Source organism: Acomys minous, assembly GCF_964271855.1.
Source record: "Acomys minous genome assembly, chromosome: 7".
Lineage (NCBI taxonomy): Eukaryota > Metazoa > Chordata > Mammalia > Rodentia > Muridae > Acomys > Acomys minous.
This window is the reverse complement of record NC_140488.1, coordinates 71,327,983-71,345,299: the sequence shown is the minus strand read 5'-3', so window position 1 is coordinate 71,345,299 and position 17,317 is coordinate 71,327,983. Positions and strand designations below refer to the sequence as shown.

Genomic DNA, 17,317 nt, shown 5'->3' with positions numbered 1-17,317 from the left:
TCTACCCGATCTTTCCCCCCAAACACCCTTCTCACCTGCTAGAAGAGATGAGGGAGAAGATTTTTAGGTCAACAGCTTAGAAGGATCTACAATAAGGTCATAGAAGAAAATTTCCCCAGGCTAAAGGAAAAATATACCCATATAGATACATGAAGCACATGGAATGCCAAACTGCCCAGACCAGAAAAAAATATCCTCATTGCATATCCTAGTTAAAACACCAACTATACAAAACAAAGAAAGAATATTGAAAGCTGCAAGAGAAAAGACAGGAGTCATGTGTAAAGGAAAACCCACAAGAACAATAGCTTATTTCTCCATGGAAACTCTGAAGGCCAGAAGTGCCTGGAGCAATGCATTCCAAATTCTAAAGGACCAAGACTGCCAACCTAGACTACTGTATCCAGAAAAATTATCCGTCATAGCTAACTTCACACGATACAAAAAGCCTAAAGAAAATGTATCTGGCAGACCAACCCTAAATAAAATACAGGAAGCAATACTTCTCAGCTGAAGAATAAACCTAGCCAAGAGACTGTGGAAAGAAAACAAGCTATAATTACTGAGATATAAAGTACCACTGAGAACACAAATAACAACAACAAAGAAACAAAAACACTATGCCTATAATCAACATATATCTTTCAATACAAATCAAAAGACACATGCTGTCTGAATGGATCAAGAAACAGAGCCCATCCTTCTGTTGTCTACAAGAAACTCATAATAGCTTTAAAGATAGGCACCGATGTTGAGGGAAATGATGAACAAAAGTGCTTCAACCAAAGGGGACCAGGAAGCAAGCAAGCATTACTACCCTAATATCTGACAAAATAGACCTCCAACTAAAACTAATCAGAAGATATTTAAAAAGGGCATCTTGTTTTATTCAAGAGAACAGTTAAGAAGCTATTACTATCCTAAATATATATCGAACAAATTCTGGTATACCTAATTTCATAAAAAGGACACTACTGAAATAAAAAGCCACAGATTAACAAAAGTTCATTAATACTAGGTGATTTCGATGCCCCACTTTTTCTAATAGACATGTTACCTGGACAAAAATAAACAGAGAAACACCAGAATTAGTTGACATCATACACTGAACAGATATAAGAGATATCCACACAAACACCAGACGCTATACATTCTATTCAGCAGCCAATGGAAACCTCTCTAAAACAGAGCACACCACAAAACATAAAACAAAGCAGAAACATTTCAGAAAGACGAAAATAACATTGTGTATCTTATCTGACCATAATACAACAAACTTAAAATTAACAGCAAACAAATTTCTAGTAAATACACAAACTCATGGATATTAAACAACTCATTACTGAATGAGTAGGTCAATGAAGAAATAGAAAAATTCTTGGAAGTAAATGAAAATGAAAGCACAACACAAAAAACTCTGGAACACTTTAAAAGTAGCCCTACAAGGGAAATTTATAGCTTTAAGTGCCAACACTGAAAAATATTTTTCATAAAAAATAAGCCGCAATTTAAAAAACCGGAAAGAGCACAAATAAATGACTGGCTGATGCAACTCACAAAATTGGAAAAACAAGAAGAAATCAAACCTCAGCCTTGTCTGTGGAGAAATAATAAAAGCCAGAGCAGAAATTAATGAAATAAAAGCAAAACCAAACAAATAATACAAAAATCAATGAATCTAAGAGCTGATTCTCTGAGAAGATAAACAAGATTGAAAGGCCCTTAGCTCGACTAACCCAAAGGAAGAAAGAAATGACCCAAAGTAGAAACAAGCAGGGAAACATTACAACAGACACAAATAAATTCAGAATATTACAAGGGAATACTAAAACCTGTACTCCATTGAGTTGGACAATCTTAAAGAAATGGATGAATTTTTAGATTAATCCAAACCACCAAAATTAAACCAAGAAGAAACGAACAACCTAAACACATCTATAATAAATGAGGAGATTGAAAGAATAATAGCAAGCTTTCCAACTTAAAAATATCCAGACCCAGAGAGATACACAGCAGAATTCACCAGACTTTCAAAGAAGATCGATATATACAATATTTTTTTAGTTATTCAAAAAATAGAAACAGAAAGAAATTCCTTTTAAGAAGTCAGTATTGATATGATACCAAAACCAAGTAAAGAAACAACAACAACAAATTTCTCTGATGAATGTAGATATGAAAATCATAAATTAAATATTTTTAAACACATACAGATATACAACAGAAAGGTTACCAACACCGACCAAGTTGGTTTTATCCTGCAGATGAAGGTAAGGCACAATATCCAAAAGTCAATAAATGTGATAAACAACATAAATGGGCTTGAAAACAGAAATCACATTATAATTTTAATGGTTGCAGAAAGTCTTTGACCAAGACCAACATGTCTTCATAATAAAAGTCCTAAAGTAAGTAAGTCTAAAGGGACATACAACAGCATAATAAAAGCTATAGATGAGAAAACCACAGCCAACATAATTCTAATCTTCAAGAAGTCCCACTGAAATCCAGGAGTGAGATAGGGATATCCCCACTACTTCTCAATAGTGTGCCTGAAGCATAAGCCATGATACCATTAGAGATCCCAAAAATCTCATCAGAAAATTTCTAGAAATGATAAAAAATTTTGACAATATGGGAAGATACAGACTCAACTTACAAAAGTCAGTAGATTTTCTATACACTACCAACAAACACAGAGAAAGATGTCATGGACACACTCCCATTTACAATAGCATCAAAGAAAATTAAACGTTCTAGGAATAAAACTAACCAAGGGAGCAAATGACCTCTACAATGAAAATGTTAAATTTCTGAAGAGGTGGAGAAAAACACTATAAAATGGAAAGATACCCTATGCTCATGGGTTGCTAGGAATAATATTGTGAAATTGACCACTTTACCAAAAATCATTTAGAGATTCAATGCAATCCCAATAAAAACTTCCTATCTTACTCTTCACAGAAATGGGGAAAACTATTCTAAAATTCACATGCAAACACTAGTAGCCAAACCAAAGCCCAGCAAAAAGAATAGTGTGGGAGAGATTACCATTCCAGACCAAAAGCTACAATACAAAGATGCACTAATAAAACCAATGTTGCTGGCACATATAGACAAACAGGCCTATAGACAAATAGAACAAAACACAGGAGCCAAATATGTGTATATATAACTAGAATTATCTCATATTTGGCAAATATTACAAAAACACACATCGAAGAAAAGACAGCATCAATAAATATTGCAGGGAAAATCAGATGTCACCTGTAGAAGAATGAAATTAGACACATATTTATCACTTTGCACAAAGACTAACACCAAATGGTTCAAAGACCTAAACATGAAACCTGAAACATTGAAACTGCTAGAAGAAAACTTAGACGGTATGATGATGTATTTGTAGAAAAGGACTTCTTGAATAAGACTCCATTTGCTCAAGAATTAAGACCACCAATTGACAAATGGGACTTCATAAAACCAGAAAGCTTCTGCACAGATAAAAAAGTAACAATATGAAACACAAGTTTACAGAATGCGAAAGTATCTCTGCCAGCTATTCATCTGACATAAGTTTAAGATCCAGAATATATAAGGAACTCCAAGCATAAAGAGCCAAAAATGATTCACTGAAAAAATAAACCCCAGTCCTTGAAAGAAGTAATAGTGACTAACAAATACCTAGACAATATTAATCATTCCTAGCAGTCATGGAAATGTAAATTAAAACCACTTTGCGATTTCATCTTATCCAGAGTGGCAAAACTCAAGAAGACAACAGATGTGGGGAAAGAGAACTCTTATTCACTGTTGTGATTGCAAACTGCTCAAACCACTTAGAAAATCAGTATGGAGAACATTGAAAAAGCTAAAAATAAATCATATGGCCAAAGAAAAAAAATAGCCCACATGACCCAGCTATATTAATCCTTGGCATTTGCTCACAGGACTACACAGATACTTGCACAGCCATGTTTGCTGCCCTTCTTTTCACAATAGCTAGGGCATGGAAACAGACTAAATGTCCTTCAACTGATGAATGCATAATGAACATGTGGTGCCTATACGTGATGGAATACTACTATTTAGCTGTAAGGAAAAAATAATATCATGAAAATTGCAGGCAAATGAATGAACCTTGTATTTACTGAAGTAACAAGACATGCACGCTCTATCTCATCAGTGCTTGCTACATCTAAATCTTTGGATGTGAATGTATAATATGGAGAAATCACAGAAAGCAGGAAAGTTAAAAGGGGCATGAGGGTGCAATAGAGAGCGAGAATAGAAAGGTACAAATGATTTGAAAGGAAATAGGAAAATGGAGGTATTAATTAGGAAGTAAGGGGCAAGATCAATGCAGAAGGAGAGCGGGGGAGGAAGGTAAAATAATAGCAAAGATGTCCGAAAATGCCATAAAGAATCATATTATTATCTATTTAAATAACAACATATAACACATAAAATTATCTCTATGTAAGTATATATAATATAGTTTTAAGTGAAAAATTCCCACCTGGTATATAATATACCCCAAGATCAACAGACTATTTAATAAAACATCAATGCTAGGCATAAGATTCATTTGAATTGTTGGTCAGGATTGGATCTGACTTGAAAGCCTCCTGCCTGAAGACCACCTTTCACGGTACTAAAGGGTACCATGCAAGTTTACACGGGAGGGAAGCAACCAACAGTTCTAGCTATGATGCCTATGAACTACAATAATGATCAGCATAGCCGTAAGGGTGCACTAGTGGCACACATACTTTTGCAGTAACCAATAGCTCTCTAATTAGAATTAAGACCTGCTCAACAAGAGGGAAATCATGCCTGGTACTGGAAAGCTACCCACCGATCCAGGGCTAGTGAGGTCATGAATCATGAAGGAGACCTATAAACTTCACTTTACTAAACCATTAGACTCCCTAACTACATTCTAAATATTTATTTTAAAAATGAATTAATTTATTCACTTTACCTACCGGTCGTAGCCCCCTCCATCCTCTCCTCTTAGTACCACACTCCCTCCATCTTCTTCCCTCCCTCTTTCCCTATTCCTCAGAAAAAGGGAGTCCCCACCCAACCACCCACCCCAGCTCATAAAGTAGCATCAGGACTGAGCAAGTCCTCTTCCCCTGTGACCTGACAAGGCAGCCCTGCCGGGGGAAGGGGAGTGATCAATAAGCAGGCAAGAGAGTCTATGTCAAAGACAGCCTCCACTCCCCTTACTAGAGGACCCTCATGAAGCCTGAGCTGCCCATTCGCTACATCGCTGTGTGGAGCCTAAGTCCAGTCCATGTATGGTCCTTCCTTGGTGCTTCAGTCTTCCCAAGGCCCTCTGTGCCTGGGTTAGTTGGCTCTGTTGGTCTTCTTGTGGAGCTCCTGTAATCTGTACGTCCTTTTCTCCAGCCCCCCACTTATTCACAAGACTCGCTATGCTTTGCCTCAACATTTGGCTGTGAGTCTGAGCATCTGTTTACAACCGCTGCTGGGTGGAGCCTCTTAGAGGACTGCTATGCTAAGCCCCTGTCTGCAAGCATAGCAAAGTATGTTAATAGTGTCAAGGATTGATTCTCTCCCATGGGGTGGGTCTTGGGCTGGGTCAGGCATTGGTTGCACATTGCCTCAATCTATCTTTATCTGCTATCTTTATCCCTGCACATCTTGTAGGCAGGGTACATTTTGGATCAAAGCTTTTGTGGGTGGATTGGTGTTCCCCTCCCTTTACTAGGAGACTTGACTAGTTAGATGATGTCCTCTTCATTCTCCATGGCTCCTACTACTAAGAGACTCAGCTAGAGCCCCCCTCATATCCTCAGAAGCCTACCCTGACTTAGGTCTCCAGCTTGTCACAGAGATGCCTTCACCCATGGTTTCTCTTTATACCCACAGATATGCTTAGTTAGTTCTCAATGCTCATCAATAAAACTCTGTGCAATAGAGACCATTACAGGAAACCACAACTGATTAAAATGCTGAGCTGTGGAGCCCAGTCCCAACTGATACCTCTATAACACAACCTAGACCCAAGGCTCAGGAATCTTTATGGAAGAGGTGGCAGAAAGATTGTAATAAAGAGGAAAAGAAAGTCTGCTGTGAGACTGTGTGTCTCGTAGAAATGTCGGGGCAGCTACATGGTTCCCTAAACAAAAACTGAACAAAAACAATATGCTATCATGGAAGGGGAAATTTCATAGGGCCTTAACTCTAGACAAAGAACTGCATGCAACCAAAGAATACTGAGAGCAGGAGAAATAGCGTTCCTCAGGAAAGAACCCACCAATTTGGTTAGCCAATACCAAGTGGTCGGCCTCAATGTCATATAAATACAGCATCATTCTATGAAATGAGCTGGTTGCATTTACATATTTAGGAATACACAGGCACACACATACACACACATACGCACGCATACACACACATACACCACCAACAACTAAAGAAATAGAAGTCATAAATTTGAAAGAAAGCAAGGGGTTGCATGAGAAGAGTTGGAGGAAGTAATGAAAAAAGAGAAATAACGAAATAATATAATTTAATTTAAAAAAAAGAATTTCTATTTCTTAAGAGATCTGGGGCCTATCTAATTCTGTACTTGCATTGTTTGGACCAGTGTCTCACACGTATTATTAACTTTTTAAAAATTAGTATTGTGGAAGTTTTTTATTAGTTGAAACAATTTGAGGGAAGATAAATTTATTATAGGTTATGGCTTAAAAGGAACCAGTCCATCACGGAAGGGAAGGACATGGAACAGGAGTAGCACGTGGCTGTTGTAGTGGGAGCTAGCTCAGATCTGGGTGGATCAGGGGACAGAGGGAGAGGAGCCATATAGTACTTTCTCCTTTTCTCTTTTTAATTCAGTCTGAGACACCAGTTCACAGGACTGTGTCATGTCATTCACATTCAGAGCAGGTCAGCCCCACTTGGTTAACCTTCGCTTCACACCCAAGGTGCATCTTAGTAACGTGCCTTGCTGTTCCCTCCTCTGTTTTCAAGATAGAGTCTTACTATGTAGCCCTGGCTGGCTTGGAGCTTGCTCTAGAGACTAGGCTAGCCTCCAAGACACTGAGATTCTCCTGCCTCTGACCACTCCCCCTCCCCTCCCCCCCAACGCCAGTGCTGGGATTAAAGATGTTCACTGCCACACTCTGTTTTATGTCTTTCTTAATTTAATCAGGGTGACAATCAAAATTCCTTATCCCTCTGTCCAAACACCCACTGAAGTAAGAGGACAGAGAAGCACATGCATCATTGCCCAGGTTCGACAGGTTCAAGAATGGGCCATTTTCCCTTATTGCTTCCTTCCACTGGCTCTGTTACCTCAGCATTTAAAGCAAATATTGAAACAACCACAGACAGTTTAGTGTGTATGAATATTTTGAAAAAAAATTAGTAGGTACTATGGCATTACCCCTCTAACAAAATTAACAATAAATCTTTAATTTTGTCTAATCAAAATTTCCTCAGCTGTCAAACTGCATCTTATCAGATATCTGCTGAATAAACAAACAGTAGGGAAAAAAATGACCCCAAATTGGACAGCACAGGAGAACTGTCTCTGTAAGTACTGTTCCATTCATCCAAATGAAGTCCAAGAGTAAAACTTCACAAAGGATATTTAACCGCATAAATGAAGACACATTGTCTTTCATTTATTACTACAAGGATGTTCATAGCAGACTGATTCATACCAGCTAAGCATTGGAAACAACTCAAATTTGTATCAGTCACTGAGGAGATAAACAAGCTGTTATATTCATACAATGTAATCCTACTCAGCAATACAAGGAATGAAATATCAACAATGTGAATGAATGTCACAAATATTATGCTGACTGAAAGAAGCGAAACACATGTATACAAAATTCTAGAGCAGGCAAAGCTAACACTATGGGAAATCTATCAGAATAATAATTTTATGTGTGTATGGGGATTGACTGAGTAGAGGCATGGCAGGACTTTCTTGGAGCGATGGCAAATTTTTAGCAGCTTTGATTACAGGTGTGCATATTTTTCAAAACATGTTGAATTGTACACTTAAGATATTTGCATATTTTCATATGCAAATTTTATCCACAAAAGAATACATATTTAGGTGGATATGTACTGGTGTTTGCTATTTGTTTTAAAATGCATCAGAAAAATAAGATGATCCAATAGAAAACAGAGAGTTGACTATATAGAAAGGAAGATGATAAAGCTGGTAGAAATCAGGTGTTACAGTTACTTACAATTCTCCCAATTTTGATAGGCATTTGAAACTTTTTGTGAAGAAATATGGTTCTGAGAGGAAGGGAGGAAAAGGCTAGCCTGACAACACAGATGATTTGGCATTCCTGCTAGCTGATAGCCTGCAGGACGTGATGAACTGACCTCCACTCCCGGTTCTTGTGTATACTGGTAGCTTCTTGGCCATATCCATAAGCATCTGCTTCTGGACCTCAGGTCTCTCCTCATTTTCATAGCGCTCCTTGTCTGTATAGGACAAGTGGAACTGGAAGCAAAGTAGGCAAGGTTATTTTCTCAGATTCCCAGAAAGGATTAAAAACAACCGTAACAGCCTAAAGGAAAATACTTATTATCTGTCCTTGAACTTCAAATGCCAGTTTGTCTTTTACATTTCTTTGGCTAAGTATTTTATGAGGTAGGTGGTATTGTTTTTTAAATTAAAAAAAAATAGCACATAGACAGATTAAGTACCTTGTCCATGGTACTCAATCAACTTGTAAATAGCAAAGCAGGCCGCCAATGCATGTCATCTAACTCCAAGACTTGTATTATTTCCATTCCATTATGCCTTGTATGATGCTATATACAGTTGTGTAATACAATTCTGCAAGGATCCCTTCGATGAGTAACCAGGGTTATTGAGTGCCAGCTACTTTTTCATAGAATCATAATGCTGATGACACTCTTGGAGAGTCTACATTAGATGGCTTTGTGACATTGTCTGAATATCATAATTTTGCAAATGGGTAGAAATGTGGATAGCCTTACTACTTACAGAACTTTTTGCCAATTTCATGCTACATTTTGCTAATATTGCCTAAGGTAACCCAATTATTTTTTCAACATAACATAGAATTGAAAACTTTTCATTGCTCTATGCAAAAGGGTAGACAGGTGAAAAAGGAAGGAATTTATAGTGGGAATTTATGATTTAAGCCTTATTATGAACAAAAATAGAAAATAACCTTGGAAAATTAGACATTCTTGATCTAAACATTTTCTTTGTAAAATAAAAGAAATGATACTTATTTCAGAAGACTGGAGCAGGACAGTAATACAAAGTACCATTTAGCATTCTAATTATTAATCATTTAAATCTATTTGATATTGCCAGTCATTTGAGTTTAAACTTTTAGTATGCAGTACCTTATTGTACCTTTTTTTTTTTTAACTCAGTACTTTCACAGCTACTAGTGATAACGAGCATCTTTTTGTGATGTCATTCGGGGGATTTCTCTTGAAATACCTATACAAGTCTTCTGTCCACTAAAATAATTAGGTGTTTCATCAGTTTCCTTTGAGGATGAAGTCTGGGGGGTTGACTATACTCCAGTGAAGGCCACACTCCCAAGAATACATGAGTAACACAAGCAGTACTTGATGCGTTTAAAGAGAAAAAGAGGGCAGGAGTGGGAGGGTGGGGGCGATAGATCTAGGAGGAGCATGGGAGGGGTCAATATGATCAAGGTTCTATGAAATTCTCAAACAATTGGCAAAGGTGAGAACAAGTTAGGCTATTATCTTCTTATGCTGAATAGTAACCATTTTTTATACATTGTAGATTCTACTCTTTTGTTCACTATTTTTCTAACATGTACTTTTCTTCCAGTCCTTACATGGTACATTTTGAGGGACAGAGCGCTTGGTGGGAGTGTGGCTTTATAATCCAGTCGGATAACATAGGTACTAGCTAAAATGAAATGCATGTCTATAGTGTGACCTAGCAATTCCACTCCTAGTTATATAAGCCAAGACAATAAATATATGTGAGTGAAAGATATATTTAAGTATGCCAAAAGATATGTACAAGAATGCTTAGATTGGGTGTGTGCATGTACACATAGATGATATTTTAAAAATGAATTATAAATAGAACATTGCTGGGCATGGTGGCACATGCCTATAATCCAAGAACTCTGTGAGTTCAAGACCAGCCTGGTGTACAAAGCAATCCAGGACAACCAGGACTACACAGAGAAACGTCTCAAAAACCAACCAAGCAACCAAACAAGAATAGAACTATACCCATGGTGCATTTTATGGTATCATGCCATAGCATGGGGGGCATTTAAGGCTGTCACAACAAATATGGTACATTTATAAGCATTCAGTTCTTAGCCCTGAGTTCTGCTGTATTCTATAAAAATATAATAAGTAAATATTGTAAAGTGACCAGGAACAACCTGGCTGTTTTGTTTTTACTAACATGAAAATACTAAATATTTTGATTTTCATTTATATTTTGATACTTGACAGTTGCACCTCATGACAGTGTTTTAACCTTTGAGGCATCCTCTCGAATGTAACGTTCTCAGGGGACTATGCACTAGTTGAAGGACACTGGCACAGTGGTTTCTGTTTAGATGTGACAAATACTTTTTGGTCACTCAACAAATAGTTTAGAACAAGATGTCTGGCACAGATAGCATATTTCTGGCACCATCTAAGCCTTATTAAGGACTATAAAGCAGTGAGCTAATAAATGCATTTTGGATGAGACAACTGGTGACAGATTGGAATGTTGTGAGTATTAGAGAAACTAATATTGTGGCTATTAAGAAGACCCAAAGAACTCTCCTTCCATTTTTACAAATTGAAAATGATAAAGATGTACTCATACACATTAGACATTTGCAGCACATGATTCAAACCTAACATTATTTCATCAAGTTCAGGTCTACAAAATTTCTAACCACTTAGCCTTTCCACTGACCTAAAAGCTTTCATACAGAATATGAAGGGGGATACTTAATTTTCATTAAGCTAGAATTAAAATAACATGGCATTTTCTCTTATAAGGTACATTTTATAGTGCACAAATTCAGTGGCATTTAGCACACTCATACTGCAGCACAAACAAAACTACCTAGTTCCAAAACATGCCATCACTCCAAGAGAAAATCTTTTGCTTATTAACCTGTCATTATCTCTAGGCAACTACAACCAGTATGTGCTGTACATCTATGAATTTGCCTGCAAAACAGTATGGCCTTTGGTGTCTGATGTCTTTCAATTACCACATTTCAAGGTTCATCTATGTCAGTACTGCATTCCCTTTTATGGCCAATAATATTCTGGCGTGTGTGGATATACAATGCAGACATAGAGTACTTCCTCTATCCATTTTTTTCACTGATCAATATTGGGGTTGTTTCCATATTTTGGCTATGGTGCTGCAATAAAGATTTGTGCAGACTGAACCACCAACCAAAAAAAGTATGAGCTGGACTTAGACTCCCTACACAAATGTAACAGATGTGCAGCCTGGGCATTATGTGGGTCCCTTAACGATGGGAAGAGGGGCTGTCTGTGACTCTGTTGCCTGCCACTGGATCCCTTTCCCCTAACTAGGCTACCTTGTTGGGCTTCAGTGGGAGAGGATGCAGTTAGTCCTGCTGCTACTTGAGGTGCCAGGGTGGGATGGTCCCCCTTGGGGGCCTCCCCTCCTCTGAGAAGGAAAGAGGAGGGATGGGGGGGAGCATGATGGTGAGATTGGGAGGAGAGGAGAGAAGGGGCTAGGCTCAGGCTGTAAAGTGATTAAATAAATGAATAAATGAAAGAGAGAAAACTTGGAGCATATAACAAAAAAATTTTTGTGCATATGTATTTGGATGCTTTCTTTCAGTTATTTTGACTACATACCTATGATGGAACTTCTGGGTCACATGGTAACTCCATATTTAACATTATGAGGAAAAGCATAGCTATTTTACACAGCAGTCTGCCATTTTATGTTCCAAATCAAATTTGGAAGATTTTTAATTCTCAGCATTTTCACCAACATTTGCTATTTTTCATTGACTCGTTTGTTCATTCACTTAATGTCTTCCTTCTTGATGGTTTTTGTGTCTAGATTTGCATCTCTTTAAATGAGTGCTCATGAACTTTTTGTGTCCTTAACAAACAATAGTATATATTCTTTGGAGAAAAAAATGTCTATTCAAGATCTTTCCATATTTTACAATTGTGTTATCTTTAGTTGCTGAATTAAGAGAATTCCTTATGTATTCTGAGGAGATGTAAGAATTGAAAATACTTTCTTGTATGTTTTGGATGGCCATCTTACTGCTCCACTTACTTCCCTTCTAACTGTCATTCTTTCAAACTTTGGCTTTAGAAAATTCTTCATTATATGGTTCTCTAAAACATCAAAACAGATTATTTGAGATGTTTATTCATTTAAGTGTTGTTACAACTATAAATTTTCCTGGGAGCACTGCTTGATTGAATCCTATAATTTTTAGTCTGCCATGTCTTACTTTCATTCCTCTCAAAGTCTTTTTAAATTTTCCTGTGATTTCTTATTTGATCCATTGGTTTAGGGTGTGCTTAATGGTTAAGGGGCAGAGAAGAAGAGAAGACTGCCTTAAATGGGACACCTAGTTTACATCCTCTTCTCCCAAGGCTCAGGGATCACTGAAGAAAAGGGGGCAGAAAGACTGTAAGGTCCAGTGGTGGTGGCGGTATATATTAGAGCAGTGTTTTTCATACACAGTGCGGTCATTGCACACATGAACTCACAGCTCTTGTGGTGGTATGCACAAGACGGCGCAGGCTCAAGCCAGAGCAAATCCCAGCTTGGAGAGGGGAGGGGGCAAGAAGTTCTACCTATAGCTGAGGAGATATTGGCAACTGATAGCTTCTGAGAGAGAACAGACCTTCCAGTGGATGCTTGAACACTAACGAGTAGTACATGAGTAGCACAAATGGACCCCCTTTTTTTTAAAGTATGAGGAAGTATAAGGACTCAAAGTTGGATGGGAAAAGAATGAGGTTGGATCTGGGAGGAGTTTGGGTGGAACTGAATACTATCAAAAATACACTATAAGATATAGTCCAAGAATGTGCTTAATTTTTCCACACTTGTGAGTTTGTAACTTTCTTTGTTTTATCAACTTCTAGCTTTATTTCACTGCATTTACAGAAAATACTTTGTATGGGTTGAATGTTTTTAATGTTTCAACTTCCGGTGGCCTAATAGATTGCCTGTATTGGAAAATGTTCTACATGCGATATGAAAAATAAATGTTCATTCTTTTATTTGGGGGGTAGGTTGCTTTATGTATGTCCTTTCATATCCTACATTTCATTTGGATCTTCTGCCTACTTGTTCTATGCACTATTAAACACGTAGAACTAAATTCTTTTTAAAATTCTTCTCTCCTATTACATCCCGAATGCAGTTTCTCCTCTCTCCTCCCCTCTACGTCTCCTGCTCAGCCACTCCTCCTCTGCTTCTCTTCAGAAAATGGCAGGCCTCCCACGGATAGCAACCAAACATGGCATATCAAGTTGCAGTAAGACTAGGCACAAACCCTCATATCAAAGCTGAACATGGCAAGCCAGGAGGAGAAAAGGGGTCTCAAAAGCAGGTAAATGAGTCAGAGACAGGCCCCACTCCCACTGTTAGGAGTCCCACAAAAACAACGAGCTACACAACCATCACATATACGCAGAGGACCAAGGTCAGACCTGCACAGGTTCCATGGTTGTCACTTCAGTCTCTGGAAGCCTCTATGAGCCCTATTTAGCTGATTTTGGGGGCCATGGGCCATGTTCTCCTGGTGTCCTCCACCCCTCTGTGTCCTATAATCATTTCCTCTCCCCCTTCCACATGATTCCCCAAGCTCTCGTGTTTGGATGTGGGTCTCTGCATCTGTTTTCATCAAGAACTAATGTCTTTTTTTTTTTTTAACTGTTATTTAAGAACAGAACTTTCTCAGGTTTTGCTTCTATTTTTCAGGTTCATTCTAAAAATAATTTTAACACATTCACCAATTGACCCATTATTTTTTGTGGTGCTAGAGATCCAACAACCTGCTAGCCAAAAGCCCCATCGTAGACCCACATATAGCACATTGGCCCTTTTATCAATACATACTGTAGTTCTTGTTCTCTTGTGTTTGGCTTCACTCTCATTTAAAAAAATATTTGTGTTGCAATGAATCAAACACAGAGCCTCACACACGCCAGAGAAGCACTGTATCCCTCAAGCACAACCCCAGGCCCTCTCTCTTCCCTCCTTCCCTTCCTTTCTTCCCGGCAAATCTCTTGTTTGAAATTAGAATAGACAGCCTTGCTTTCTTTTGATTACTATTTGCTTATACTATATTTTCCAACCACTTATTGCCAACTTATTTTATTTATGTCTTTGGTGCTAATGCTAACAGATTATATATACATATACATATACTTTTAATCTAGTTTGTTAATCTCAGCCTTTTAACAGGATATCCATTTATATTTTAAGCATTCAGTAGAAAAGATACTTGCCAATTTGCTTATTGTTTTCTTTCTGTATTACTACAGAAAGAAAATGAAATGCTTTCATTTTTTCTTTTGTATTATCTTGGGCCACAAAGGAGACAATTTTAATAGCTTTGGTAAGATCTTTCCCATTGTTTCTTTCTGCTTCCAAATCTAATTTGCTTTAAAGTACTTAAATCTTGAGATGATCACTTTTCTGAACTTTTTCAAATAGTGCCAGAAATACATGAATTCAAGAGAACATAGATTAAAAGGGTTGGATTAACTATCAAAATTTCCCTCATAGTTGCCTTCTAGTCTCCTGCTGGGTAGCATTATAAAGTAACACAGTTACATAGAATTGAATTAGATGAGGTCTCAGAATCGAAGTGGCTTCTTGTATTAATCAGAGCCCCATTGCAGACACTGGTTTCCTAGTCTTAAAGACACTCAAGGATGGTGGCTGCACAAATAGCCTAGAACATCCTTAATTCCCCCGAGTGAATGAATCCCTTTCAGTTTATCCTCAGCCAGGTAAGGTGGTTTGCCACTGCAATCCTAGCTAGTCAGGAGAGATGAAAGAGGATGGCTAGAAGCTAGGAGTCAAGGCCAGCTTGGGCAATACATCAGACCTTCTCTGAAAAGAAAAAGACAAAACAGCCTGAGTTTCTTTTGAATGGAAAGGTTGTTTCTCCTTTTATCCTCTTTGTTTTTTATTGGTATCTTTAGTTTCTTCTGCTTTTAGCTTTGTGAAGCAATAGATATCCTTACCTTCTGGTTTGGCTGCTGTGGGAGTGTAAAGATAGACTTCCAGTAGGTCCAGGCAAAGAACACAAAAATGGCATGATAGAGTATGAGGTAGATAACTGAAATAAAAAAAGATTTATTATATTTTTAATCAATTTTTTAGAGTTCAAAGGAACAAAATTAAGTGACAAATGTCTATCTTTTTCTCCTACGACTATGTACTTTCTAGTATCACTATGAAACGTTGAGTGCTACTATTTTCTCATGCACAGACAAGAATACATGCAGAACACCACATTTTGAACCAAAGATTTTTCTGGAAGTCATATCCTCTCAAAGCTTTCATGTGATTCTGCAAGTAAAGAGAGAAAACATCCTTTATGAAAATATATGAGACAATAGTTTAGCCAGCTGTCATTATATATGCCACCATGGCTGCTACAATGGTATGATACAATTTGTACTTCATTAAAGCTTACAACATGCCTTTTCAAAAAATAGTGTGTGTGTGTGTGTGTGTGTGTGTGTGTGTGTGTGTGTGTGTGTGTACATGCTATAGCACACACGTGACATTCAGAGGACAACTTGTAGAAGTCAGTCCTCTCCTTCTATCATATGGGTTCCTGGGATAGAATGCAGGTCATTGGGCCTGAATGCAAGCATCTTTACCCATTGAGCCACCTGGCCAGCCTACAACATATTTTTATATCTGTCACCTCATTTTATTTTCTCACTAACTTTGTTGAGATAGATAACAGTATAAGGCAGGTCAGAGTCAGATAGTTTATTAACCAAGGTCACAAGGTCAGTAACGTGTAGCCTGACATTAAATACAGGACTTCTGATTCTAAATCCCAAGCTCTTTTCCATAGCTCCATTGACTACATGGTTCAGAAGTATAAGTTGTAGCCGTGAAATAGATGTACACACGACTCTCCTGCCTGTCTTCTCATAACATTTGCCTTTGAATCAACTCAGTTTTGGTATTGTCCATAGAGCTGGCTTACAAGGTAGAAAGTCACTTTAGTGTTGCACTGCAAGTCCTTGAATGTCATGGTCTCATTTCAATCCATCAAAAAGACTCAAGAGAATGAGGTAATTCAAGATCAGCTTACCAAGGTCCAGCCTCTCATACATCTGCTCTTTCAGTCCCAGCCCAGCGTACCAGACTGGTTATGTGTGAAATTATGAAACCTCATTTTAAAACTCAAGAACCACAGAGGAAAAGGCAAATGTTTCCTCTACATATACCTCTCACTTCTTACATGACGGCTCTACAACATCTAAAATTTTTAAACTGTCTTTCTTGTGAAAAGTGAAATATTCACACAGTTCAAAAATGTGAGGTACTGGAAGGTATACAGCGAAATCTTTGTCTTATTCAGTTACATTCTATGTAAACAAGCAATGACTTCAGATTTTGTTTGTAAAAACCTCCCAGGGTACTTTGTCAAACACAGAGAAGTAGTCTGTACACAGTGTTTTGCAACATACTTTTTTATTGCTTATTTTATTTGGAGATTGTTTCACGTTATATAACTTGGAAAGAATGAACTTTCTTATTTTTCTGAAATAAGTCTCAGTGGAGTGCTCAGCTCTAAATGGGATATCTCTATCCTACCCCTTCTTGTCAAGGCTAAGGGGCTGTCATGGATGGAGTGCAGAAAGATCATAAGAGCCAGAGGCTGGAGAGGACTGCTTCAAAACATTGCTTTTGGACACAACAGGCCTATTGGACATAGGTATATAAATGACAAACAGGCTGAGAAATAAATTAGGGGAAAATACCTTTCACAATAGCCAAAAATAATATAACGTATCTTGGTGTAACACTAACCACCAAGTCAAAGACATATATACACTCGGGAGGCAGAGGGAGGTGGATCACTGTCAGTTCGAGGCCAGCCTGGTCTACAAAGTGAGTCCAGGACAGTCAAGGCTACACAGAGAAAAATCTATCTAAAAAAAAAAACCAAAAACAAACAAACAAACAAAACCCCAAAGATCTGTATAACAAAAACTTCAAGTCTCTCAATAAAGAAATTGAAGAAGATATCAGAAGATGGAAAGATCTTCCATACTCATGGAT

The 17,317-nt window shown here is 37.7% G+C and overlaps 1 protein-coding gene across 1 annotated transcript in view; it reads right to left on the bottom strand.

The window, feature by feature from the left end:
• The window catches only part of ZDHHC15 (zDHHC palmitoyltransferase 15), a 103,847-nt gene that overhangs the window by 40,364 nt on the left and 46,166 nt on the right, over positions 1 to 17,317 (bottom strand). Inside the window, exons 3-4 of the mRNA XM_084789868.1 lie at positions 15,253 to 15,347; positions 8,380 to 8,500 (exon numbers count right to left, since the gene is read on the bottom strand). Coding sequence (XP_084645994.1) covers positions 8,380 to 8,500; positions 15,253 to 15,347 — 216 coding nt within the window. The remainder of the gene's footprint in view (positions 1 to 8,379; positions 8,501 to 15,252; positions 15,348 to 17,317) is intronic.